Source organism: Stylophora pistillata, chromosome 10, assembly GCF_964205215.1.
Source record: "Stylophora pistillata chromosome 10, jaStyPist1.2, whole genome shotgun sequence".
In the NCBI taxonomy this organism is placed as follows: Eukaryota; Metazoa; Cnidaria; class Anthozoa; order Scleractinia; family Pocilloporidae; genus Stylophora; species Stylophora pistillata.
This window is the reverse complement of record NC_142528.1, coordinates 25,178,141-25,205,976: the sequence shown is the minus strand read 5'-3', so window position 1 is coordinate 25,205,976 and position 27,836 is coordinate 25,178,141. Positions and strand designations below refer to the sequence as shown.

Below are 27,836 nucleotides of genomic sequence, written 5' to 3'. Positions count from 1 at the left end.
AAACGTGACTCTGCGTGACCTAATCGATGCCATCACATCTTTTATTCGTCATTCAAAGAAAGAGTCCATCTCCGAAATTTACTATTGGTCTTAAATCGTTATTATGTTTTCTTGCGTTGTCTGTAAAAAATGTCGTGATGGTCACCCGTCACACGAAAAGGACAGCATCTGGGCCTGGATGGTTTGCTTCGCCGCTGCCACGAATTTGGCTTTCACCATTGGATTGCTTTATAGTTTTGGAGTGCTCTTGCCAGTGTTCATGGATCATTTTAAAGAAAGCAGAGAACGTACAGGTATGCAAACGTTTCAACTAGACATGTAAATAGTCAGCCGGAGATTTCAATCCCTCGAGATGCTGAAATAATTTGCAGACGCTGATTTAATTTGTAGTGATAACACGGTAGCCCAACTTCATCGGCACAAATAACTCACGCAACAGTAGAAAGGGTTTTGTAGAGGAGAAATTACTGCATTTAGACACCAAAAATTTGTAGGATTTCTCTTCAAATAAATAACCTATCTCGAGACCTTTTTTGTCTCCAGTCAGTCACAAAGAGTGGCCAACAACAAGGAGGCAGCTCCTCCAGTTACAAGTGCAGTCGTGTCACACGAGACTGACACGAGACCGCCACGTGACTGCTCGATACCATTTTTCTAATATTACGTAACCCACCGTTTGTGAAGGACTATAAACTATTATTGTGATGGTCGGGTCGACTCCGTCATAAAGGGTGCAGAGTACGAGCAGTCCTTCCCTGTCTGCGTTTCCAAATGGCCTAATGTTTGGTCCTTGTATTTTTTGACCAAGTTTATTTTGGATGTTGTGAAATTCTTATATGTGGAAACTATCGTTGTTGCCTTCCTTTATAGCCTGGGTTGGTTCGCTTCCTATCTCCCTGGTGCCGTTCTCTGCCTTATTTGCAAGCTCCTTAGCCAACCGGTTTGGCTGCCGAGCGGTATCTATGACTGGATGTGTGGCGTATGCGCTCAGTTTACTGACAGCTTCATTCGCTGAGAACTTGACCATCTTGTACCTGGCCTTCAGTATTATCGGTATTGGGGCATGCTGTGCACTTGTATCAGGTTTAGTAATGGTTCGGAAATGTTTTGACAGACGTGGAGCGCTTGCTCTTGGAATCGCTTCAACGGGGCAGGGCTTGGGAACAATGGTTCTCAGTCAAGTTCTTCAATCTCTTACTGACGCTGTTGGCTGGAGAAGTGCATTACGGATCATGGCAGGTGCTTTAGTTTTGAACGCGTTACTTGCTTTGTTGTTTGATTCTGAAATGGATACAGAAAATTCTGACAGCGGTGAACAGCTTTCAAGTGAAGAAGATGGACAGAGGCCGAGAGAGTCCAAACGCTTCACATTCCATTGCTCCGTGTGGAAAGTCCCTAGTGTTATTGTGCTTACAGTCACAGCAGCGTTTTTCATGTTTGGTCGCTCTATAATCTATGTGCTTCTGGTAGGTAGCTCTATACCTCTTACTAACCGCGTGCAAGGTCCGCACTGGCTTACGGACCGACCGAGTTATTTCCAGCCGGGAAAAAACCAAGTCCGTAACATACGGTACGGACCTAGAAAACGAAGTTAGAAAGATATTATAACGGTATGAAACACTCTAGGATTCCTCCCCTTGTTAACTCGACAGGTAACAAGGTATCATTACATTGTCTTGCACTTTGTTTTACGTTCTCAGGTGAAGTATTCCTTAGATCTTGGGATGTCTTCTGCTGCGTCATCAAGACTCATTCTTTTTATGGGAATCAATATTGTTCTTGGCCGATTTGTGTGTGGCTTTCTGTGCTCCATCGAACGACTGGATAACTGGTTTATCTTACAAGGCATGGCAATCACAAACGGGGTCTCGACAGTACTCCTTGTCTTGGCAAAGAACTACGAGTGGTTAGTCGCATATTCCCTTATATTCGGGTTTTGCGATGGGGCGATGGCTGCGGCGGTGAATATTATAGCTTTGACAAGCGTAGAGCCTTCTAAAGCAGGATCAGCGTTTGGTAACGTTTTGTTGACGACGTCTTTCGTGACATTGGTTGGACCTCCGCTGTCAGGTATGGACAATGCTGTGTTGAGAAGAGATCAAGAGACAACCACGGCATTTGAATTTATGTTATAAGACCTTCTAAATTGTAAGTTCGTCTCATAAAAACACAAGTGATAGTGTAGTTTGAAAAAAGTTTGGATAAAGTTGACACGCTGGATATGTTTTAGTTCAATTTTATACTTGGTTCAAATTTTATTTTCCTTTGTTCTCGGTCATGTTAATGTATGATAATGAGTTTGAAACAAAGGAAAATAAAATTTGAACCAAGGATAAAATTGAACTACAACAGATACACCAGAAATTCAGAAATTCCAGAAGAATTCAAAGTCGTTACGGTGTTAGAAACCAAGATGAAGTTTCTCAAGCTTACGAAACTTCCGTGATTACGAAACAATTACATACCAAATGAACAACGCTTCATTTTGTTGTTAGAAACGAACAACGCTTTTCAGAATCTTTATGGTGTTGTCGGAGACAGAGAGCGCTTTAGTACTTAAGATTTCTCAACTTTATTGCCTATTTATAGTCTGGAAGTCTAATATTTTAAGCATCTGTTTTTTCGAGCGACTTGACTTTTTTTTTCGGGCGGCATGACTAAAAATTTTGGGCGACGTGACTAGGGTTCCGGGCGACATGACTTTGGGCGAGATGAATCTCTGGCGAATAACCGGTTTCCCTAGTACCCTTATGACCAATTACATTTGTGAATCTTGATAGAACTTTGATTATGACAGATGAATCAATTTCATTTCCAGGTTTTGCCGTCGACAAACTTGGCACATATGAGCCTGCATTCTTCATGGCTGGTGGTGCCCTTATCGCAGCTTCGTTAACTCCATGGGTGCTGGGCTGTTTTAGAGACAGGAAAACTGAAAAGATTGAAATATCTCTTGAGGACTATGTAATTAAAAACGATACTTAGTACACGAGGGAGGATAGCAGCTATCACGAACCTGGCTTGGAGGAGAGAACATCAGTTTCCGCTGTCGGTCATGAATTGCTCGTTCAGACAAAGAGATTACAAACAACCGCCTTTTCAAAAGGGCGCTGGATCTGCTGTAATGGGTTGGCAGTCCACTCAATCTTACAATCGGAAATTCCACAAATTGTGAATTTCAGTTGATGTTAGTTGGAATGATGTCGAATTAAATCGAAAACCAAAGCTAAGTCGCTTCAAGCGAACGTTAATTCAATTTTTGCCCCTATAAAAAGTATTTACAATAATACTCATGAAAGAGTGTAGATATTTCCCAAGGTTTCATCCAAGGCGTGAAGGCGCCAACTTCATGTCCTCGCTGGGAAACAGGAGAAAAGCATCAGTTGTTCCTTCTGATCACCGCACGAGTCCTTTGACCTTTGAGCAGAGAGATTAGTATCTAATTTCTCCATACTATATCAGCCATGAATCACGCAATACGGTCATGAGAATAAGGGAAATGATCACCAACTAAAAAGGCTCTCGATCTGAGTGTGCACATCTTCTGTTTGACGCTAACCAAGATTGTCAAGATATTGTACCTAGAGTGAGTTTTGTTCTTCAATTAGTTACACTCATGCACTCTGCGCAAGTCTTCGAACAGTTGACTACTTCAAGACTGCATGAGTATGTCTCACAAACGCATAAAAAGCCTCAATAATGTCTAAATATGGAGGGCACCTAAAGTCATACCTCCGTGGTCCCTGCAGTTGGGATGTCTATTGCTTCCTCTACTCTACTAGTATGCTAGGGGCTTTCAAGTCAGCCAACTGGGAAACGGAACTTTAACCTTGCAGCCATACATACATAACTTTATTTGATAACGCAGGTTAAAATTTGCGCAACTTTACAGCTGATGTGGACCTGCCTAAACTTAAATAGTCTATTATTACAAAACACAGACATGGCAGAATTTATAAGTTGAATAAATTAAGTAAACCATAAAATTTTAGTAATAATGAAAGTTTGGTTTCATGTTTTGTATAACATTACCTCCCTTTTCAAAATTAATATTCATGACAGTTTGCTTGGATTGTTTTAAGTTATATTTAAAAATAGATAAATTTGGGGAATCTTTAAAATTATCGGGAAGTGCATTCCATGCTACTGCAGATCTATGAGCCGAGATCTATGAGCCGAGATCTATGAGCCTAGCATTCCATGCTACTGCAGATCTATGAGCCGAGCCGTCACTTTTTGTTTTGAAGCACAATAATTGAGGAGACGACAAGCCACAAACTACCCTGGTGAATCACTTTTTTCCCTGAAGAAGCAGAGGAGGAGAAGAAGGACAAGGAGAGAGAAAAAGGATTGAAAGCCAAAGATAATGGAAAGAGTACATGGATTAGTGAGCTTGAAAATAACTGCATTCAAATTAACAGAGAAGTATCAGATTCAAAACTTGAAAGGGGCAACAGACAAAAGAACTGAAACTTTTGCTTTTAGAGCTTAAATTGTAGATAACTGTAAACACATGAGGTTCAGGCATATAGAATATAAGATTACCTAAAATGGAGTATTGGACTGCACATTTAACAAAGGTAAGCTTACAAGCACATCTGACAAAGAAATTAAAATTTTTGCTTTCATTGCTTAAGTTGAAAACATAACTCTTTTGACTTCATTGGGAGAGGATTTTTTCCCACCTTGAAAGAAGAGCCCCATCCCAGATAATAAACCTGGATTTCCTTACAACACTGAAAATAAAGATTTTATTCTCACAAATTGCTTGATTACAACATCAACTGTCCAGTCCAACTTATTAAATGCTTCCTTCCATGGTAATCTTGTAAAATTGCTCCTTGTGACACAAACACCCAGGCAATTACCAGCTGTGATCTTGTTTAGTGATACTTCCTCCACATGGAATGTGCTGAGGGAATATAACAAACAAACACATTATCTAAAAGACCAACAATTGAGCACAGAAGAACTCTCAATGTTTATTCTGCTGTGGTACGTTCATAATAGATTGTTATTTCAAGGGGATCTTAATTCCAGGACACTCACAGGGAATGGTAAGCTGACCATTTAAAACAAGTTGACTGCTTAGTATACTAACAACTGACTTGTGTGATGTCTGTGTGTATTATATTTTCCAAAAGTCTAAAGTAGAAAGAGAATCTGTGGTAGATAGATAGATAGATAGTTTATTATCAAAAACCTTGCAGCCACAGGCTGAATTACGTTTGATTTACAATAAAATATATACTACAAAAAATACATGGCTAAGAAGAACTAATTAAAAAGACAAAAATATATAATTAAGAGAAAAACAATATTACGTCATTGCTTTATGGACATAGTGATGGATAAAACTATTTCGAGTACGAATGGTGTGGAGGCGCCGTGTAGTAAAAGAGTGCTGACTCCTTAAATTGACTTCGCACCCATTCTTGGGAGGTAGTAAGCTATAGAGCTTGTGCGAGGGATTAGACAGGATGCTTTGAGGAACTTTGTACCCAAAGTACTAATATTGATTCCAGGATATAAACATGGACCAAAGAGTTAGTTTTTTAATTATCTGAGCCCTAAGCTAAAAAACGTGTCTGAACAATCCTTTGGAAGCATTGCCATGGAATCCAACCAAATGACACCTATTTCTGGATAACCAATGATTATATAATTCAACCCTTTAAAAGTTTTCAAAATACCTTGATCAGTCTTTTTGTTTTATTCTTTCAAAGTTACACACCATCAAAAAGATGAAATGTGATACTAGCCACCTTAACTGACCATTAAATATAAGTGGAAGGCAACACAAAAAAGCTGTTAGGACTTAGTAAAGGGTGACCACAACCGCTCAGTAGAGGTAAAAATTATAGTAATAGAGCGGAGAAAATTTCGGGACCTTGCAACTGATCATTTAATACAGAGTGACTGTTCAGTACCATGCCACTTAATGTAGGTTCAACTATATTTCCATTTCTCCAGGAAGTTTCGAAAGTAGGATTCCAAAGTAGATTTTCCTGACTAAAAATTGGTCACATTTTTTCAAAGGAAATGCCTCTTAAAGTTAGTTTTAGTAATGCTATCTATCAACAATTTTCATAGACTCTTTTTCTTTTAAAGATCTAGGGCTATTCATTATATGTTTAAAAGTTTTCAAAAGACAAAAACGTTTGGTTAATCTTGTTGTAAGAGACTGTGAAGTTTTGTTTAGTTTGTTTGTTTTTTTTCATTGTCATTTTCCCATGCTTTATTGTGTCCTCTAATTTTTTCCAATGTCACTAGTGAAAACAATAGGTTGGTACGACAAGGATGGCCCAAAATATTTGTTCTCCTGGCATCGCACGGCATCATGAAAGTACCCAATATCCATAATTGTGTGCTTCCAGCTAAACTTCCTTCCTATAAATCCCACTGTAGAGTAACCAAAACTAACTTACTTTAGTTATTTCTTATTGTTTAGATGGAGCAATTCCATAATTGTGGAAACAAATTATGTAACCTTGAGAAATAACCAAGAGGTCAGACAGTTCGTGCGATAGTTCAGGACAAAGAAAAACACCCCAATCATACCGTGAAGCTGCTAGAAATCTACAACAGACTTAACAAACAAGCTCACCCTTGTTGTGGGGATACTCCATGTAATAATTAATGGCCATGGCAGCAATGCAAATATGAATAAACGGAGTCAGTTTAGCGTTCTTGACTTGAACGTACTTGGCACGGTAGCTGTTCCATATCTTGCACCATCCAAACCACAAATGATCGGATCCTTTGGATAAATTTTTGGTCAAATAATCTGGCACGTTGCGAAGCGTTGTATCTCTCAAGTTGGACATCGTTTCCTTGATGTTTGAGCCTTAAAATTCCAACAACTCGACCGTAGTTTCTGCTTGCAACTAGTATGAGCGATCCAAGTAATGTTCGTGAAACAAAAATGATTATGGGGTATGCTATCCCGTGGGTCCTTGGTATTTCTATCCTTTGACGAGTGTCTGCTGACCAGAAATGTTCGTGTATTCGTTTGTAGAAGAACGAGAAGAGCTTGAAGAAGTTAATGTATGACTGACGTTCAGCAAATGGTGTGGTTGTGACCCGCCAAAACTACCCATTAGTCAGCACAATTTATTTAAGCGAACAGTTTCTTTTCTGTTGACTAACCAGTCAAGAATCAATTTAGATGTATGTGGCGACAGCTCTGACGGGTGTTACTGTCGTGATCGTACTTTTAGTGTATTGGCTAAGGGCTCGAAAAGACCCTTCTAAGCCAAGGATTTGTATCCTAGTACTTGGAGACATCGGCAGAAGTCCTCGCATGCAGAATCATGCACTTTCTTGTACAAAGGCAGGCTTTCGGGTGGATATGGTTGGGTTCGGAGGTATGGAATGATACTGGCTTCATAAGAAGTTTGCTTAGGGAGGGGGGGTTGGGTATTTACACAGTGGTGGGGTGCGATGATATTTGTTTGCCTGAGGAGTGTTTTAGGCTTGTTGGAAAGTCTAAAGTTACTATACCACTTTACCCCTGTGAGCCTATAAAATATACAAAGGGATCTATGAAATTCCTGATCAGTTTCCAAATGATGAAAACTGCAGGGTAGTTCTTCAGTCAGCATGCTGGTATTTGCACAAACATTTCCATACATGTGTTCAATCAAGATCCAATAGTGGGAGGTTATTAACTACTGGGTGAGATTCTTGAGTCTTGGAATCCACCTTTCATTACTTCTAAGATGGAGGAATCTCCCAATTTTTTAAATTCATAAGGGAATGGAAATGGGTTTGAATTGGTAAATACAGAGTTTAAGTAAAGGAGGGAGGCCATTGTTAGTTTGAACTGTCTGGAGTTTAGCACTGTCACACACATACACTGTAAAACTCAATGGATAGAGCGCTGGACTGTTGCGCAGGAGGTCGAGGGTTCGAGCCCCGGCCAGACCAACACTCAGGGTCTTAAAATAATTGAGAAGAATTTGCTGCCTTTCTATAATATCAAGAAATGGTTAGATATTGTAGTCTTCTCGGATAGGGATGAATAAATGGAGGGAGTTGGGGTAGGAGACATTAATTTTCCACACACGAGATTACTGTGTGATGGATGTCCTCCCCGGGGGTGGGATATTGGGCGCACTTAATTTGGAGCCTCGCTCTCTTGTGCGACCCTCACCATACTCTGGTGAAAGTGATTAAATTAATAAAATGAATAAGCTTGTAGAGACTGAGGTTGTACAATTGTGTACTTCATATCTGCTATTCAGGGTCTAATCCTATCAAGGAACTAGCAGAGAGTGAAAAAGTCATAATAAAGACATTACCAGAATTTCCTGAATTTCTGAAAGGTATGGAGTTGCCCAACAGTATCCTTAGAAGTATTTAAGATTAGTCTACATCATGGGGAGCTTAAGCCTAGGGATCAAGAGCTCTATGAATTTGACTCTGAAGTGTATAAATTATACCAATTATACCTTATTGCTTTTTTAATGATGCACATGTTTAATAGCTATTCACTCCATTTCATTCTGCTTAACTTTTATAGGATTACCCAAATTGCTGTTTTATGCCTTGAAAGCATTCATTCAGTTTTTCCAGCTCTTTGTAACACTTCTTTGCTGTGGTTCCCAGTGTACCCATTTGTTAGTTCAGGTAACAGAATAACCTTATAAAATATTTCCAATGTTTGTCATAATTTGTTGATTTTTAAAAGGAGCATATTACCATTGTCCAGAATTTATTGATCAATCATTACTGTGACAGAAAAAGTAATAATAATGTCCTGCTTAATCTATAGAATCCTCCAGCCATCCCATCTTTGGCAGCAGCCTGGTTCGTGAGTCTCCTCTGTGGTAGTAAATTTATCATTGATTGGCATAACTATGGGTTTACAATTTTGGCTTTGGGAGTGAAGAGTACTGTTCACCCTCTGGTGAAGGTAGCCAAATGGTAGGTGGTTGTGTGTGCAATGCTGTGTTATGAGGAAAGGGAACCCCAGATAAAACTTAGGGACAAGGACAAGAGAGAAATGAGCTCAGGATAAAAAAAAAATTACATTACATTATCATCAGTTAAAACAACAGTGCATGAATTGAGTTGTATAGCAGTGAAGATGTTTATTTTGAATTATATTTTCAACTAAGCACAATCTAATAAAAGAGGAAAAGCACGCAGATGGCAGAAAAATGCTACAGGGTATGATGTATGTTCATCGTCAACGAGATAATTTGGTTTTGTCACTGAGTTGATAAATGTAAATTGGCCAAGGTAAAGAGTTAGAACTGAGCTATACTCTGTACACAGCTTTTCATATGAAAATGTACCCTAAAAATACTTTTAAGAGCAAAATACAACAGAGTGATTTCACACTGATGGCAAATCACTTTGACAAATAGTAATACCAGGTATTTGACAAGATTGTAAGAAATCTATATGCTTGATTCTTCTTCTCCCCCAGCCCCCCCCCCCCCCTCACTTCCCACCCAATCTCAGGAGTGTGTGGAATGATCCTTGGATAGCAAAATTTGTATCTGCCAGTGTGTCATACCCAACATTAAATTAATTATCTTCAAGCATATGAATAGTTCAACTGTTTTTAAAGCTCTGTAAGTTTTTCAAAGAATGTAATGTCCCTTTACTGTCATGGGACCTGATTATTTGTTGTTTTAACATATTGTCACGTGTTTTACTATATGCAGGTATGAATTCTTTTGTGGAAGTATGTCCTCAATGAACCTGTGTGTCACTCGGGCAATGCAGAGGGACTTGTGGGAAAAATACGAAATAAGGTATCAATCAATGTGTAATGTGTTCAAGTATATAAATTTTATCATAAAGTAAATGAATTGATAAATAATGAAATAAATACCTAATTTAAAACAATCTACAATACAAAATGCATGTGGAACCATTACAATTCTAATGGATTCCATGTTGCCTTGTGTTTGTTCAGCAATAGATCACACAATTTGTGTATAATTCAGCTTGTCATATATTAAATATTTATGAATGCATATAATTAATATACACACATAGAAAACAGCCTAAAAAATTTTATTCCATAGAGCACACACTTTGTATGATAGGCCTCCATTGCGGTTTCATGAAATGGATCTTTCCACACAACACCAAGTGGGTAATTCTTACAATTTTTACAAATTAACTTACATTGAGTTGTTAATTAAATAGTGGGAAAGAAAAGGCCTCTTAAGATGCAGAGTAAGTCACCAGCTGGCTTGCTGGCTGGCAAGCAAGAATAGTGCAATTAGAGTATTTGTTAAAACCCTAGCTCTTAACAAGGCAAAGTTGATTGGTTTTTTGTCAAAGCCCATTAAAGCCTTTACCTCCTGCCATGAGTGTGCATATTCTTAATACTGCTCTCTATACATTTCCTAAAGTGCTGACAAGGAGAATTTGTTTAACAATCAGGTGCTTCTATAGTTGGTGATCATTTCGTTTATTATCATGGTCTTCATGTGTGATTCAGGGGTGATATTGTAAGGAGAAATTAGATGTTAGTCACTCTTGGGAGTTAAAGAAACAAAGCAACCCCATAACTTCAAGATGCAGTATTTAAGGTCTCAGACATTGTTCACATCAGTTTGTGGGCTATGATTGGTCAATTTAGCAAATGATATTCTCTGTACAGTCCACAAAAAATTTCAAAAGTTTGTTTGAATTGAAATCTTTGCAGTCTATTTCAAGCCAGAGGTATAATAAATATATTAATTACTAACATTGTTTTCTCCATTGGTACTGTAAGTTAAGGCCATGAATCCAAGAGGAAAAACTTGGTCTGTAACTTACATTGCAGACCTCAAACGTGGTTAGTAAGAAGTATTTACACAACGACAACAAATGTATGATTAACCAATCAATCACCGGAAAAAATTCAAACATTGTGCAAACTTTACTCATACTATCATTTTAGATTAGACAAGAAATTGTGTCTGAATTGCTTATGTTTACATGTGCAAATGTTACATTTCAGCTTTTTCTAAAGCTGTCCAAGGAATATGAAGTTTTCAGTGCACCAGAAAGGTATTGTAATGTAAATTTCTTATCTCTGTCTTAACATGAGATGGTTTCTTTTATTTCATCAATTAAGAATGTATGCTGTTTTTGAAAGTCCTTCAGAATTCAAGAATGATGTAACTTCTATGACAGCATTTACAATTCAGTTAAAAGATGGTAGAGTTCTTTTCAGACAACACAGGCCTGCTCTACTTGTCAGCAGCACAAGCTGGACAGGTAATCATAAAAATCCCTAGCTCAGAAAATAAAACTCCTAAAACTATTATCCCTTTGTTTAAGACAACGCAGTGTTCCACTTAGTCTAACTCACTGCTAAAGTGCCAAATGAGCATGTATCAGTTGATTTTCAAATTTTGGCATTGCTGCAATAACTAAAAATGTCACCAGAGCACACAAAAAAACTGTTGCCTACAGTAGAATAAAGGCTGATAGTTTGTAAATAAACTGTTTGGGGCTGCGTCGGTGGGGGTAACAAAATAATTTGAATATATCAACAAAGTTGAAATGGTAAATTGGCCACCGTTACGATTACAAAAGCTGACGTTTCGAGCGTTAGCCCTTCGTCATTTGCTCCGACGAAGGGCTAACACTCGAAACGTCAGCTTTTATAATCGTAACGGTGGCCAATTTACCATTTCAACTTTGTTGATATATTCAAATTATGTTGTCTACAGTAGTCACAACACTGTGTTTTAACTCAGGACACACGTTTTATTGTTTACAGAAGATGAAGACTTCTCAATTTTACTGGATTCTCTTGAAGGTAAGAACCACCTAAAAATATCAAAGCCCTTGATCTGTTTTTCTGAGGAAAATAAACATATTTAAATTAATTTACAAAATTGGATGTCTTTCTCAAAACAATCTTGGGGTAACCTGCTATTGAATAAAGCATAACATCATTCCTAATCATTCCTTCCTCCTTTTCCTTGTTTTTTTTTTTTTTTTTTTTTTTTTGTATCCCTCTTCCCATTCCCAAATGAGCTGAGAGGAAGCCTGTAAAGTTTATTTACAGGTGTGGAAGATATCAATCACCAGGAATTTCTTTAAAAATGATAACCACTGACAAAGGTTTAATTATTTGTCTTCAATATAGAGTATGAGAAGTTAATAAGTGAGGACCAAGCATCCCTTCCTTCTTTAGTTTGTGCCATAACTGGTGAGTACTTGTTAAATAAAGATCTGGGGGGGGGGGGGGGGTAATCAGATCACCTGCTAAAACACTCCAGTAATGAGAAGGACTAACTGAACCTCTGTGTTTTTTCTGTTCTCCATGACAGGCAAGGGACCTTTGAAGGAACACTATAAAGCAATAATTAATAAAAAGAACTTCAAACATGTAAAAATATGCACCCCATGGCTTGAGCCAGAAGACTACCCACGGCTGTTAGGTGAGTGCTTGCCATAGTGACTACTGTAGAACCCCTCCCACGTGGACAGGGGCTTTTGTTTGTGCTGTTTAGATGTTAAATTCTAATAGAGAATGTAAATTAAAATATACCTATATATATATGTCACAGGGTTATATAAAAGTTTTTCTTCATTGTGTTGATCATATCCTCCTCAAATATTGAAATCATTTCATACTAACAGCTGACAAACTTTGAATGTTACAACTTACTTAAAGGTTCAGCTGACCTTGGTGTGTGTCTGCACAAGTCATCATCAGGTTTAGACTTGCCTATGAAGGTGAGCCAGTTCAATATTCTTCCTTGTTTCTTTGCAGCCATACCTACAAATTTTTTTTGTAAATCACTTATTTGTGTATTGTCTATTGCTAGGTTGTAGACATGTTTGGTTGTGGCTTGCCAGTGTGTGCTATACAGTTTGAGTGGTAAGTAATGAACGAATTAAGACGTCTCAGGGCTCGACACTAACTTTTCAACTTACTAGCCAAGTGGCTAGTGACATTTTAGATGTTTTTAGATGTTATGACAATTTCAGTCTGTTTACTAGTGAAACTGGCTAGTGGAAATTGAAAACCACTAGCCAAAACTGAATTTCTACTAGTCTGTGGCTAGTGGGCTACCGTTAGTGTCAAGCCCTGCATCTGATTGATTCCTGGGCACCTAATCATTTGATGAACCACTCTGTTAGTTTATCAAGCAAGCAATCTTAACTCTGTGTTTTGATGAAGGATAAAAAGACAAAAACTGATGACCCATATGTATGCCAAATGTGGTATATTGGGGTAAAAAAATTGGCATGTAATTTATTCCTAGGTGGTAAAAGTGAACAGCTCCCCTCCACTGACTGTTAGCCAGTAAACTGTTGCCTGACGCTTATTGCCGCATTATTGACAGGCTATCAACAGGATACCAGCAAAACCGTTTGTTTTCTGAAATTTGCTACATGCTGCCGCAATGATTAAAAAATAAACAAAGAGCCAGGCCGTAATGCCTACTACTCTAACATCTAATGTGACCATAGTAAGATAACCCGGCAATTTTCGCGTTCATTTCAGCTTGCATGAGTTGGTCAAACATGAGGAAAATGGCCTGATATTCCGCGACAGTATGGAGCTGACTCAACAATTAAAGGTAAGCTTTAAAAAATAGGCTTAGTTTAATTTAATCAGAACCTCTATTCTTGCTACGTGGCCCATTTATCTCCGAAAAAATAACTATTTTGATGTTCCCTTTTCTATTCAAATAAGATGATTGAAAGAAACTGTTTTTCAGAACGTAGAGAACGTTTCTATTCCACTTACGTTTGCTGGTTTCCTACACTCAGATACCAGGGACATATCACTTATGAGAAAACTTCCAGGACACACAAAATCGAGGAAGCGCGTTCTTGAAATAACAAAGAGAAGAGAAGAAAACTGTCATATGATTGTGTTTCTATTGTTTTGTTTTTGTTTTTTTTATTTCAGAAACTGTTTCGAGGCTTTCCCTCGAGCAAGCCATTACTCACTAGTTACAGAGAGAACTTAGCCAGTTTCCAAAGAACGAGATGGGATGCGAGTTGGAATAAAATTGTTCTGCCATTGCTAAAAGAGAGATGATACATTTCAAAATGTTCCTTGAAATTCACCACAACGCCAATTTATGATGAAATACAACGCCTTGGAAGTCAACCTCTTGTGTGCTTTTCTTGGTTGAGAAATGTTCGACTATTTTTTTTAAGACCAGTAGATATCCAAATGGGTTATTTAGATGAAGTCTGATATCAAGAGGACAGTAACTAATGACCATTAAAACTGTCTTTTTCACAACAAACTAAATGACTAACAGCTGACGAAACTGACAAACAGTCGTCAGTGATCAGTAAATGGAAAAGAAATTCGGAGGCCATTGCGCCTTTGAGCTGTTTGTTTCAGATTAAACCCAACTCTAATTTCTCCGATACACAGTTTCGATGAAACGTAGAAGACTCCTACTTAGCTTCATTTGCGCAAAAATTACGCTGACACATCAGAAAAATTTTCCGTCATTGCTGTGTCTTTTGGTTTTATATATCATATAATTCAAACAGTCATCCTCCCAAACAACTTGGCCTCCCAGAGTCAGTGTTTCCAGCAGTTAAAGCAAACCGTCTCGTTCGTCAAACAGAAGCATTCAATTACACTGTTAGGAAAGAATCCTCAGGAGTTGATCACGGGCGGATCCAGGTTGTTTTGAGGAGGGGGTGCACCATTAAAGAATAGCGTAACCGACTGGTGACCGGACGTAAACAAATTGTAATAGCGAATACGAAGAAGGCTTTTGCCTAGGCAGTAACATAATATGAACTGTTGAGAATACATATCAAACGATACGGTAGAATACCACTTGTTTATCAATTTTCTTGTGCAGGATGTAATTCCCGTTATATTGGCGAAACTAGTCGCCACTTCTCTACTAGGATAAAGGAGCACACGGAAAGCGATAAAAACTCGCATATTTTTAAGCATTTGAACACATCTCCTTCTTGTAAGAACAAATACTCCCTTTTTTGCTTTAGTATTCTGGATTCTGCCAACAACTCAATTGACTGTAATTAGTACCCGCTTTTGTATTACATCACACTGTAAATATTTTATTCATCTACTTGTCTGTTATATAATTATATAACTTGGATATATCAACAAAGTTGAAATGGTAAATTGGCCACCGTAATGATTGCAAAAGCTGACGTTTCGAGCGTTAGCCCTTCGTCGGAGCGAAATAATTATATAATTACTCACGTTCAGTTACTCATTGACTGAAGATGGCATAAGCATGCCGAAACATGTCTCTAAAAAAAGTTTTTGTATATTTCTTACAATACCACTTGTTTTAGAAAGCCGCAGGTCATCTCAGGCGGGGGGGGGGGGGTGCGCACCCCCCTGCACCCTCCCCCTAGATCCGCCCCTGAATCATCAACACTTTCACCCCAAGAGTAACTGGAATGTAATGCCTCCCTTAAGCATCACTGTTGAATCAACCACTAAGGAATGGTTGTCAAATGAGTTTCAAACTCATTGATAATTCATCAAGTTGCAAACCAATCACGATACGCCAATTTGGCCACGTGTGCGTTTAGAAACCCCGCTGAAACACTTGACAGAGGCTTTTCCACTATAATTTGATGAAATATCAAACCCTAGAGCTTGATAAAATGTCAAACTCCACTGATGCCAAAATCAGTCAGAATTTTTTCATTGTTCTTGGCTAATGATGCACGATTGAGAAGCAATTTCAAAAACTCGTGCTTCGTGTTTCACCGGGGTGTTCAAACACACTAAAAGCACTCGGCCTACGGGTCTCGTGCTTTCATAAGTTTTCTCGTGTTTGGAAACCCCGACAAAACACTCGCACTCGTTTTTGAAATATTACATGAAAACTTTTGAATGTTCCACAAATTCTACTTTTCGGTATCATCGGAAACAGAAACGCGCTCAAAATTTGCAATAGCGAACTGAGACAAATCCCGTTCAAAGAAGCATTACCACTGAGCATTGACCGTGATTCAATTAGTTGATTATAATCCAGCTGGTCAGAGTATCGAGTAGAAAAGTTATGGTGTTTCTTCTGTGGGAGTCACCATACATGGCGCGATCATCGGTACTTTTAATTCTGTTGTCTGAGAAAGAGGCTTACGCGTATTTCTTTCATTCGTTTTTGTCCCTGCAAGATTCTGAACTGTTAAGGACTAAAGATAAACAAAGTTGTGAGTGAAACCCAGCCGAAAACTCTTCAGAACAAAGAGAGTACGTGTTGGGTGTATAAGCCGGACTAATCGGCTTTCACACTATCTGACTGGATTACGGCAGGGAATGCTAACCACACCTAGGTCGACCTATCACGATTAACGATTCCAGGCTACGCTATCCATTGTAATTGGTGGGTACAAAATGCCTCCTCAAAAGACGAATAAGGCATTATGTGTAAATCTCTCAATGAAGTTAATACGATCTTTCGTTGAAACAAAATACAGAATGCCGACTGTTCGACAACATTAACAACGGCGATCTCAGTTTTGGCCACTGTTGGGGTTTGTGCCCTTCTTGGCGCGGCGGCTACGAAGCTGAGTCCCCGAGACAACTGATTTCCATTTACTCTTTAATCTTGGTGTTTGATAAACCGCATGAAATTGATAAAATTGATAAAACCATAAAGCGTATCTCGCAGTTTGTTTTCCCCGCCCGTGTTAGGTCAAGGCAAGTCACTGCGAGCCAGGACAGTGATACAAAATTCCTGTCAAGAATTCGATTCACAAATCTGTCTGAAATAGGGAAGGAACAATTCCTTTGTAATAATAGGAACAGTTAGCACCAAACTCGCAGTTGAAAGGGAAACAATCACGCAACACTCTGCATGAAACCCACTGATAATCCTAACGCTTCTGCTTGAAAAAGTAAATACTTCATATGCGGCATTTTCTTCTATCAAAATATACGTAGTGCGCTTCGATCTCCTGGAAAGCCGGCTGGAACCAGATGGAGGGATTGTCATTCTCTATCGATGTACCTGAAACATACTTTTTGTTTTTTGATCAGCGGCTTACAAGTTGGAACTGAACTCGTTCTTAGTTGTTAAAAAACTTCCGTTTCCTGAGGCCCTCAATCGTAGGGAAATTTTGTCTGCTTAACAAAGTTAATTTCCTCGACTTAACGGCTGTTTCATTATCAATTCATGATTGGCAAGATCAAACTAGTTCTACAAATAAATACTGTCAAGGTTGTTATTAATCACACTCCTTCCCAGCCGGTCTAAATTAGCCTAAATAAAATTACTGTTACAAAACTCCTACGCAAACTACGAGCGATTGTTGTTGCGGCTGTAGTTTGGAATTTCAAACAAAACCAAAAACGTGAAATGCTCCAACTATACTGCTTTTATGATAAATTTTGTGAAAAGATATATCACACTACTACATCGGGTATCGGTAATTTTCATCGTAATAGTATGTTTCTGCGCTTTTTGTGATCTGAAACAGTCTCATTAAACTTGATTATTGTAACAAAAAATTTACACCGTAAGTTGCAAAAACTCGAGCCAAAAATCGAATTCTTGTTGCCATATTTTATACCTTAAGACAGGTGCATGTAAATAACTGCTGGGTCAGTTCTAACCAAATTCCATTATACAACTCAGTTTAATATTCCGAAGATATGATATGATACGATGTGATACGACCGAATCTCAAAAAGAAAAAAAATTAAATCATTAAAAGCCGATAACACTTTACTGTATACATTAGAATCTAGATAAGATATACTGAAAATTTACGCGACAACCAGACAACCTCTTTATCATGAAGAGAGAAAACGAATAGCTCTTTGTGGAGAATTGAATCGTCTTCTTCAGAAAACAACGGTGAAATTATTTTTTAGCAATTATTATCAGCGTTTCAGTGTAATTTCCGTTTGTTTTGTTAGTTTGCTAAAAAAACGAAACAGCAACTAAAAGTCGAGTTGTGTTACCATAGCATCCAAACCCATGGTGGCTGATATAAGTCCGAAGCAAATTTGTCAAGCTAAGTAAACGAAGAAAAAATATACAATAAAAAGAACGATGACGAATCGTTTGAACAGAAAGGAAAATATCACTGACGCGACAGGATGTAATTGGTTAAAAATATAGTTCTCTGAGTTAAAGGTTTTGTTGGAAAAAATAAATATATTGGTGAAAAAAGCGTATCGCGAACCATCGATATTAACAATGTCACATGTTGTGCACGATCATTGAGACAGCCAGTTACTTAAACCTCATTGAGAGATCTGTTGGTTTTTTAATTTCTGTATCTGGTGAGATTCTTGGGGTTTGAGAATAAACATTTTCCTCAGTTTTAAGGCATGATAAAAAGAAAGCTCGTTGGTGTATTCAACATCAATATAAGCTCAACCTCCCAGAACGCCAACATAGGACCGAAAGGACGACTTCTGCCTCCAATGTACCGTAACTTTCCTGGTGCTTTCTAGGCCAAATGAACTGTATTACACTATGATGATAAAAACCTCCAATCAATCTATAAAATTCGCCCATATTGTTATTTTATGTCTTGCGTGATGGCCCCCCCCCTTTGTAAGACTAATAAATGTAGATGTAGATCGCGGACGCGTTTTGGCTCCAATTTAGATACTTCTGCCTTTATGAAAAACAGGTGTCAGCCAATGAAGTAACTATCATGCAGTAGACTAGCATTTAAACTATAATTAACGAGGTAACTGGACAATGACAAAATAATGTTTTTCGATGGCTACTCCAGGCGCGCAATTTGCGATAACAATATAACGAGCCGTGAGCGATATTTTTGAGAAGATGTTCGTGACTTTTAATGCGCGTACTGTCATATCTGTCACGGTTTCCATTGTTAGAGTCGATAAAGCCATCTGTTGGCAGTTAAGAGCACTTATGGCCGTCTGGTCACTCGTCTTTTGATCGAGTACGTGCAGGAACGAAAAAAAACACAAGCCTAGGCGCGGCGACGGAAATGCTGCGTTTGCGAGGCTTTTGAGGCCCCAACCACAGGGTTTAAAGGATCGAAAGTTTCTAATTTTGAAACAAAAATAAACTGACCGCAGTTTTATTTCAGTCAGTTAGTAATACTATAAGATCGTACCGACCACACGCTGTCACATAAATGATGTATGACATGCCTCTCGCGACTAGCTTTATCACAATGACAAGCCGCGCAGTAAGAGGGCGTGAACTGATCGTTTCCTCCAGGCCTGGCTCCTTAGTCAGCCACATAGCTACACATTTCACACCACATTGTGATCACACATTGCGCTCTCCTCTCAAGTTCGGACGCGTCGTTGATCGCTCGCTGATTTTCTCACGTCTTGCCCTAGGTTGAATAATCACCGTTTTTACCCATAGTTGAAAGCGTTTGCCGAGTAGAAAATTCGACTCCTCTAGAAAATATAATGGCTCCTAAAACGTTTAAATGGACTCTGGGACTCTTGAACAACGCCAGTAAGAAATATCTCACGCTCGAAACATTCGGTTTCAAGCTGAACGTCGATGGAGCTTCGATGAGGAAGAAGCAGATATGGACGCTGGAACAGGACCAAGGCAGCGACATCTGCTATTTTCGGAGTCACTTGAACCGGTACTTGTCTGCTGATCCGAAAGGCAACATGAAGTGCGAAGAAGAAGAGCGTACAGAGGAAACGAAATTCACGGTGGAGACGCAAGCCAGCGGAAACTGGGCAATAAAGAGCGTTCACGGGGCTTACTTCGGAGGAGCAGGTGATCAGCTGAAATGCGTGGCTAAACCATCAACAACTGAGCTTTGGTCGATTCAGCTCGCCATGCACCCGCAAATCAATGTGATGAGCTCGCGAAGGACACGCTACGCGCATCTCGACACCAAAACCGAGACTATAACAGCCACGGAGATTATTCCATGGGGAGCAGACGCTATGCTCACCCTCGAGTTCGACGAAAATCAAGGAAAGTACGCTTTTGTAGCCAGCAATAAAAAGTACTTGAACAGCGACGGCTCTCTGAATGAAGATCCCAGCAAAAAAAGTCTATTCACCATTGAGTTTCACGAGGGGGAGGTGGCCTTCCGAACGGACAAAGGCAATTATCTAGCAGCGGTGGGAACGGGTAAAATCCAAGCCGGGAAAAACACCACCGTCGGAAAAGACGAGCTTTTCGTTATCCAAGATAGCCCGCCGCAGGTTTCATTCATCGGCCAAAGAGACAGACGACTCTCGATTCACCAAGGTATGCATGGCTTGTTTTGGTTGAGTACAAATAAAGCTTGCTTTATTTATTGTTCAAACACGAAACTTTTAACCGTTGTCGACGAGTTGTCGATAGGAGCGACGTCGATGTGATTTTCATTCACCAAAAATGCAAATTTTCCACATTTTGCCGATAAATCAACAGGTTTGAAGTTGCTTTGTTTCGAGTCCTCTATTTGTTTATTGTGGGAGCCGAGTTGAAAAGCGAAGATAAATGGATTTGCGATCGAAAAACTTAAACACGTGCCACGAGGATCTCGGAAAACAAAATAGAAGGCTTTCGAGCGGAAAATGCCACAAAATGACGGTCATTTTGGACTAAGTTTCAACTCGAGAAACAAATACCACAATGGTAACAGTGGGTCAAGAATATTAATAATGAAAAAATTCCCTACCGGATTAGGTTTCCGACTGGCTCTTTACAAGCGGCCATTGCGGCAACTGTGTTCATAATAATTTTACACGATTTAGACAATGGAACAATAAAATCGCTTTGGTTACGTGAATGAAAAATCATAGCAACAAAGTATTCAAAAGGAAACCAAGAAAGAGGCGAGTTTTGGAATGTAGGGAGATTCATTTTGTAAGTTGCATGGGCGAGTTGCTGGAATCTTGACAGGTATTTCCGCGCGACAGAGTCAGCTGATTCGTATGGCGCTAAGTTGATCGATATTGATCAAGCTTTCCATCATCAGTTATTTGTCACGAAATCTCCATCAAGTAACGATAGTCGAAGCATTTTCGATTGGATACGGCTGGTTTTATCGCATTGCAAAACATTCAGTCTCCTTGATTTCCTTCCAGCGATCAAAATTTAAATAACCAAAACGGAAGTCCGGCAGCTTTTACTCTCAAATTTTTACTTTGTCGTTACTCCGACGTCGAACGGCCACCTTTCACCCAACGAGTCTTTTTAATGTTTTCATTTGCGGAAACTGCTTGCATTGTACTTTAAAATACAACAACAAAAACAAAAAAAAACGTTTTTCACATTGAATTCTGCGTGAAACATGGCAAAGTTACGTGGAATAGCGGTGATGACATGATCAAACGAACTGAAATTTTCCCTTAAATGAGAACCCAGTGAAACAATGGTTGGTGACATCTGCCCGAAGCAAAATTAATTGTTTTTTGGTATTTTGCCCTCTTTAAAAACTGTGCAATTTTGGGCTGAATTCTAAGTAATTTATTACCTTAAATGGTAATATAGGAAGCGTGAAGCCTGAAATCAATCAGTGATCCCGGCATTAAATAATAATGTTATCCGATTGATATGATAACAACAAGCGATAACAGTTGTACAGACAGAAAGGTGTTTCGTGGTAATATCAATAACTGTAACTGAAACGAGAATACATCCAACTTGAATGTAGTAGATTTTTGAATTGGTAAACAATGCTCAAAACTTATCAGTTCTCATCTGTTTAAATTATGTGTGGCATGGAGGGTCAAGAGTTTTTGTACAAGAGCATTGTTTGGTTGTCATAGTCTTGATATTTGTCACAACAGGATGGAAATGTGATAGCAGCTTATCTCGATACGAAAATAGCTCTTTAATACAAAGTATCCTTAATAATATGCAACATTTGAAAAATGTAACTATCATTTTGCCTCATTTTGATCTTGGATAACAAAAAATTTTCCATTCAATTTAATTGGAATGTCTTCATTTTAAAGTTCTGGGGTTACCATTGATGTAAAGAGCTTTTAGTCCCCTGGGCAAGATTCCCTCTGCTGTTAAAACAAAGTCAAAGGACAACTCATTACAAGATTGAAGTCTGGGTCATAAACTTTTCAGTAAAATCGTAAAATAAAACAAATTTGTCATGAATATTTTTAAAACAACAAATTTCGTATTTTTGGAAACTGATGGAAGAGAGTTTGCTTAGGGCAGCTAACAATTGCTCAATTTCTGTCTCAACTAGTCCTCTCCTGACCGGACAAAGCTATGTTGTATACAAACTGTTTTGTGACAGGTACACTTTCACTTAAATAGAATGTGCATTACAACAATTTCCCATTGAGTGTTTTGAGAAATCCAGGATCCTACAACTCTTGTATTACAGTTAGTCTCTCTTACAATAACTACTCAATCTACTAGGTTTAGAGCTAAACCCTATTGCAACTGTATCACTTCCATACTCCCACAATTGCTTAAACTTATTTTGCCTATTTCCTTTGTGTTCTCACCACCTCATTGCAATTACTTTGGTTTCACAGCACTTAAAATAAAGGTGCTCTGACATAATAAGTAGATTTGCTCTGTACCTTCAAATTTGTCCTTTAATAGGAATGGATGTGATCCTGAGTCGCCGTGATGAACTTGAAGACACAGAGATATTCCAGCTGGAATTTGACAAGACCAGTGACAAGGGACAAGTAGCAGTGCGTGGAACCAATGGCAAATACTGGTACCTGGGTGAGAAGGGCATGACAGCTTCAGCAGAAACACCAGGAGATAACTGCTGGTTTGAGCTGGAATGGCATGGAAAACAGATTGTTTTCAAAGCTGGAAATGGGAAGTACATCACAGGCAAGGACAATGGCCATCTTATTGAAGGCAGTGATGAAATTGACCAGGAGAGAGGGTTTCATGTGCCAGAGCTTGTCAACAGACCCATGCTGGTCCTGCGTGGTGAACATGGCTTTGTTGGAGTAAAATCTGGAAAAGATTTATTAGAGAGCAATCATTCTAAATATGATGTGTTCTTTGTGATGAGCAAGAATGGTTCATACAAGATCCGTACTGACTCTGGTAAGTACTGGTGCTGTGATGAAAAAGGTAATGTAGTGTTGGCAAGTGACGAAGGTGGTGCCCATGAGTACAGTATTGAACTTCCCAAGTACAACAGAATGGCAATAAAAGCTGCCAATGGACTTTACCTAGAGGGGCACCAGAATGGATCCCTTTGTGCCTCAGGAAAGTCACTTGGAAAAAACAGTTTATGGGAGTACTAGAATGCAAGTGGAGAATGAATTAATAATTTTTCAAACTTAGACAATATTTTTGAACCCAGTAAGCTGAAACCATAACAGATGATTTCTAATAAAAATTCTAAATTTAATTAATTCTCCTTAGTTGTGAATGATATTGTTACATTTGCGTTATTATAAGAAGGTTATGGTTACTTCTGAGTGTAAGTGGCTCTAAGATTTATTTCAGTTGTCACACTTGTATAACAGCCTTAAAACCTGAAATGGTGACTTAAAGACAAGGTTAGATTGTGTCTACTGGTCCAGTGACACCTGCCTTCCACATCAAAAAAGTAACGTCTTCAACCAAGGTTGTTAGCTTGCTCAAAATTAATCTCAAGCAATTGTTATTATTATCATTATGATTATTATAGTTGTTATTATAATTAGCTTGTTTACAATTGTGTTCATTTATGAGGCAAAAAACTTTTGCTGGTAAATAACCTGAATTTCCCAACATTAAAAAAGAAAACAAGACATAACAAAACATAATAATTATAATAAGAAAATCATTTATTTAGGTGGCAAATACTGGAGAAACAGTGAAGTTTTTTCCAATCATTGGATGTGGTTCAGAAAGAATCTCTAATAAAAATGTTCTGAAATAATTTGTAATCAGTTGGATTACAAGAGTATACTTAGTTACTGTTCATTACCACTAAAAACAGAGCTTTCAGAGGGTACTGAGTACAGAGAAAATCTATCTTTGACACTTTTTTTAACAGCTCTAAACAATATAAAACTAAAAGTGTGCACTAACTACACCTACAGTCCAGGTTCCAAAAGAGAAAAAAAAAATTTTTTTAAGAATAATTGTTATGTCAATGACAGTACTGCATACACAGTATCTTGTGCAAGAACAAGTTAGTTTTTGGGTTTGAATATCAAGGAACAAATTGACAATGTCAAAAATTGTGAAAATAAAGACTCCTTTCATTTAAAAAACATGAAATAGTGAAGTTGTAAACCCTGCATTTGTTTTGAGCTATGAATAAAACTGTAACATCCCTATATCACCAACTACCCTTGTTATCTACTAGCAGATTGATTATTTCCCACTTATACCTCAATGTGCCATAAAATGCACATCTAACATAACACATTCTGGCCTTACATTCTCTAGAGCTACTTTGGTGCTAAAAAAACTAAAAAGTTTTATGTGGATTTATTTTTATTAATGTATGTGTTGCAATATTCTTCTCATTACATGCATCTTATTTCAGCAATTTGAGCTCCAGGGGCTTGCCTTTCAGTTAACAGTTCTAGCTTCCATACATGTTTTAACTTCCTGCACAAATTCTTCCAGATGCAACCTTTTGGTATACATCATGTGATACCACTTCTTATCATGCCATGCACTACCCTTTCACTATGAAAAAGTCATCAAATTTGAGAGCAGAAGGCAAATATGTGGTGGGCGGCCAGGTAACAATGGATCCCATGTTTTTTCTCAGACTGTATAAAAAGGGTAGGAACTATTAATTAACCCTTTAACTTCCAAAAGCGATGAACATGTAACTTCTCCCTATGTTTTATCCTCATATTATCCAGCAAAAAGGTAATGAGAATACTAAAACTTATCAAGTAGAGGTTGTTATCTTGATCAAATATGAAGTTCTCTTGAGTAATTTACAAGAATTGTATAACAGCCTGAGGAGAGAATTAACAATAAGATCCTGAAAGTGAAAGGGTTACTTTAAATTGCCCCCAGTGGTATTCCACAAATGTTGCACCAACCTTTGAGGAAATCCTGATCATGGAATTTATTCTCACATCTAGACCTGTTACTAATAAATTATCGTTCAGTCCCACTTTAAACTGGGAAATAGTTGCCACACAAACTTCCACAATGAATTTCGGTATTTGCATCACTTTTTTAACCAGTAATTTTGGTGAGCAAAGGTTGAAGTGGCCAGCTGAAAATAGTAGACCAGCCAGCGGGTGTTGGTTGACAATTAGCTCTTGTGGAGAACCCTATAGTTTTAACAACACATCTAAGAAATGGGTGTCAACAAGAGATGATCTTTTTCGCTGATGGGTGTCATCAGGATTTAAAACCCAATTCTTTCCTCTCGTTTACAGGAACATTTATAGCATATGAAAGGAGAATTAATAATTACATATTAGGAGTTTGAGGATGAAATCAACTTTGAGCCACCAAATTCCTTGGTAACCATTTCTTGCATTGCAAAAACACTCTTAACACATTTAATGACAAACTCAATAATCCACAATTTATTTGGTGTGTAAAATTAACATTTACAGAAAGAGCTTAGATGTTCTAAGCTTTCGTTGCAGTTATCATGACGGGTTTAATCCGATAATTTCAGCACTTGCATAGCTTTTTCGGTATTTTGCAAATTTGCATACAGCATACAAAATTATTGTTCACAGACAAAACAAGGTTTGCAACCGTAAAACTGAAACTGGAAAGGGCTTCGATATTTTCAACTTTCGTAGCAGTTATCATGACAGGTTTAATTCGATAATTTCAGCACTTACATAGCTTTTTCGGTATTGTGCAAATTTGCTTACAGCATACAAAATTATTGTTCAGACACGTAACAACAGATTTGCATTTGTGAAAGAAACAAAATTCAATTCACTTTGACACGTAGCCCCTCGCTATCAAAGCACTTATTTGACGATCGATCGATCGAGTGTGTTTCAGCTTGTACTTTCCAAAAAACAAAAGAAATGCTTTACAGATTGACATCTCACCAACGATTTCTGTTTACCGCTCGCCTGTGAGGTGCACATACTCGATCTTTTGAAAATTGGCACTGAAACAATTTTTCACCTGAAGCACAAAGCAGACCAAAAGATTTGCTACTTCGACGGCGTTAGTAATGGCACCTTACCTCAAAGGATTAAGAAAGCCATGTTTATCCTGCATCACATTCCGCCTCACGCTTAGATACAACATGGTGTGACAAGCAAGACAAGGAAGATGCTCTATTTTGGTCATTTCCCGAGTAACTGTTCGCGCCTGCAGGCGTTGCGATCCAACCGTGTTTTGTGATTGGCTTCACAACATGGAAAATCTAAATCAGAGCGACTGTATCAGGACTCTGGAAAAGTGGATGTGGATCGAACAAGAGCCCAGAAAAGGCATCCTTGGAGACCCAGGGGCTGTGAGTCGATTTCAAGTTCCGGCAGAAGAGCCCCTGGGGACATTGTCTTACAAGACTAGTTCCAAGCGATCGCAGTCGTTCTGGCATCTGATCGGTGCCAGAAAATCTTTGTGTTTTTCTGCCCAATCAGAGTGAAGAGTGCTTTCGTGTGTTTTACACGGACTCAGACAATAAGCTCAGTTGCTCGCCATGTTTGCTTGGGCCGTGCGACAGAGCTCTGCGCGAGGTGAAAAGTTTCAGTCCCACCGAGCACACAATGTAGGAGAAATCGATGAGATTGTCTGCAAAATTCTTACCGGAAATTATACTGAATACTTTCGCAGGTATCACAAGAGAACGTGTTTGAAAGTTTGCGAGGTTCGTATAAAACATAACGGTTGCAGGCGTTAATATGTCTCTTTAAACGTTAAACGAGATGGAAGCTGAAATCTTTCTAGATTTTTTGTATGATTTGCTGTTACTGAAACTTTGCCATTCCTGTGAAGTTATTTTGTCGCACGGGCCACGCAGGTATGTTGAGCAACTGGCGCTTACGCTTACGTAGTTTTCTGTTCGTGCCAAAATCTAACCTTCGCTTCGTAGCAAAGTCTTTTACAAAATGGTCCAAGGTTGCAGAGAACGTTAAGTTCGTGGACGACCTCCAGCAATCGCTTAGATAAAGCTTAGCTGTGTTTTCGGTTAGCGAATTAAATTCTGAACAAAAACCTATTATCGGGAACATTGGGAAGGAGAGATATGATCGGACAGTTGCTGATGGGTTTGGAAAGAGTTTAATCTGTTAACTGCGGCCTAGAGTGTTCAAATTCTTGAGCTCAAAAGGCCACGGATTCTCTTCTAGTCCCTTGGTCATTGTCATTTCACCTCTTTTGTCGATTGTTGAAGACCAAGTTAAATACCTTAGATCATTGGGAATCGATGCTGCTTTCATTGGGGGAAACAAAACCAAAAGACCAAGAAATATTGGATGGAAAGGGTGGGCTTGCTTTACACGGTAATTGTCAGCTTAGTACAGGGTCATCTACCCACATCTAATAAACAAAAGTTTCCACGCTTAGCTTCTCTTTTCTTTTTTTTTTCAACATAGGTTGTATTGCATTTGTGCATACCTTGACAAATGTTCCTCTAGTAGAAACTGGGAAACACCAACAATTCGAATTTCTTGTTTGGGTACTGCCCACGGGAAACTTTTATCGATGCCTCTTTGTTACAATAACGTTTTCAGGATATTTCAATTCTAAAGCGACAAGTGTCCCAAACTGCACGCGGAAGACCATCGTCTGGTAAAACCTTTTGACTGGAAACTTCTTCAAATATTTTCATGAACTCGCCAGTAAGATTTCTTTTTCTCTTAATGGTGATAAAAACAGAACAGCATACTCGACAACGATCTGAAACATTTTCACCCGGATTATTCATTGTCGTAAAAAAACACGCTGAACCTTGCCTAAACAACAAGCCGAAGGAGATTAGATTTTGGCGCGCACAGAAAGATGTAAGCGCCAGTTGCTCGACATACCTGCGTGGCCCGTGCGACGAAACAACTTCACAACTTC

At 38.6% G+C, this 27,836-nt stretch overlaps 3 protein-coding genes and 1 long non-coding RNA gene across 13 annotated transcripts; 3 read left to right on the top strand and 1 right to left on the bottom strand.

Annotated features, from left to right (window-relative positions):
* LOC111340399 (monocarboxylate transporter 12) lies at positions 1–4,636 on the top strand. Its single transcript, XM_022947249.2, has 4 exons — positions 1–293; positions 871–1,466; positions 1,701–2,070; positions 2,819–4,636. Exons 1-4 carry the CDS (start codon positions 104–106, stop codon positions 2,983–2,985), a joined length of 1,323 nt encoding a protein of 440 aa, XP_022802984.2. The 5' UTR covers positions 1–103; the 3' UTR covers positions 2,986–4,636.
* Positions 4,637–4,732: 96 nt separating this feature from the next.
* On the bottom strand, positions 4,733–24,903 carry LOC111340402 (uncharacterized). Of its 10 annotated transcripts, XR_015992510.1 has the most exons (6): positions 22,445–22,583; positions 20,572–21,910; positions 13,724–13,808; positions 12,635–12,745; positions 6,608–12,315; positions 4,733–4,912 (listed from the first exon to the last, which is right to left on the bottom strand). It is a non-coding gene; the product is annotated as an uncharacterized LOC111340402 (long non-coding RNA). The 10 variants fall into 10 exon arrangements; XR_015992515.1 differs by lacking the exons at positions 13,724–13,808; positions 20,572–21,910 and adding an exon at positions 24,887–24,903 and having other exon boundaries at positions 22,445–22,838; XR_015992508.1 differs by lacking the exon at positions 20,572–21,910.
* On the top strand, positions 7,169–14,782 carry LOC111340400 (chitobiosyldiphosphodolichol beta-mannosyltransferase-like). Its single transcript, XM_088736206.1, has 15 exons — positions 7,169–7,367; positions 8,247–8,327; positions 8,525–8,631; positions 8,777–8,928; positions 9,678–9,767; positions 10,044–10,110; positions 10,970–11,019; positions 11,108–11,229; positions 11,738–11,776; positions 12,110–12,172; positions 12,294–12,404; positions 12,641–12,702; positions 12,795–12,847; positions 13,478–13,553; positions 13,889–14,782. The coding sequence occupies exons 1-15, from the start codon at positions 7,169–7,171 to the stop codon at positions 14,018–14,020; spliced, it is 1,404 nt and encodes a 467-aa protein (XP_088592332.1). The 3' UTR covers positions 14,021–14,782.
* Positions 19,176–24,162, top strand: LOC111340398 (fascin). The gene is made up of 2 exons (XM_022947246.2): positions 19,176–20,156; positions 22,467–24,162. Exons 1-2 carry the CDS (start codon positions 19,349–19,351, stop codon positions 23,132–23,134), a joined length of 1,476 nt encoding a protein of 491 aa, XP_022802981.1. The 5' UTR covers positions 19,176–19,348; the 3' UTR covers positions 23,135–24,162.
* Positions 24,904–27,836: the final 2,933 nt, after the last annotated feature.

Excerpts from the sequence above, each read along its gene's own strand:
- LOC111340399 (XM_022947249.2), top strand. The coding sequence starts at position 104 with ATGTTTTCTTGCGTTGTCTGTAAAAAATGTCGTGATGGTCACCCGTCA. Across the intron at positions 294-870 it reads AGAAAGCAGAGAACGTACAG|CCTGGGTTGGTTCGCTTCCT; the intron begins GTATGCAAACGT and ends CTTCCTTTATAG. Across the intron at positions 2,071-2,818 it reads GGTTGGACCTCCGCTGTCAG|GTTTTGCCGTCGACAAACTT; the intron begins GTATGGACAATG and ends TTTCATTTCCAG.
- LOC111340400 (XM_088736206.1), top strand. The coding sequence starts at position 7,169 with ATGTATGTGGCGACAGCTCTGACGGGTGTTACTGTCGTGATCGTACTT. Across the intron at positions 8,328-8,524 it reads ATTTCCTGAATTTCTGAAAG|GATTACCCAAATTGCTGTTT; the intron begins GTATGGAGTTGC and ends TAACTTTTATAG. Across the intron at positions 12,405-12,640 it reads AGACTACCCACGGCTGTTAG|GTTCAGCTGACCTTGGTGTG; the intron begins GTGAGTGCTTGC and ends ACTTACTTAAAG.
- LOC111340398 (XM_022947246.2), top strand. The coding sequence starts at position 19,349 with ATGGCTCCTAAAACGTTTAAATGGACTCTGGGACTCTTGAACAACGCC. Across the intron at positions 20,157-22,466 it reads ACGACTCTCGATTCACCAAG|GAATGGATGTGATCCTGAGT; the intron begins GTATGCATGGCT and ends GTCCTTTAATAG.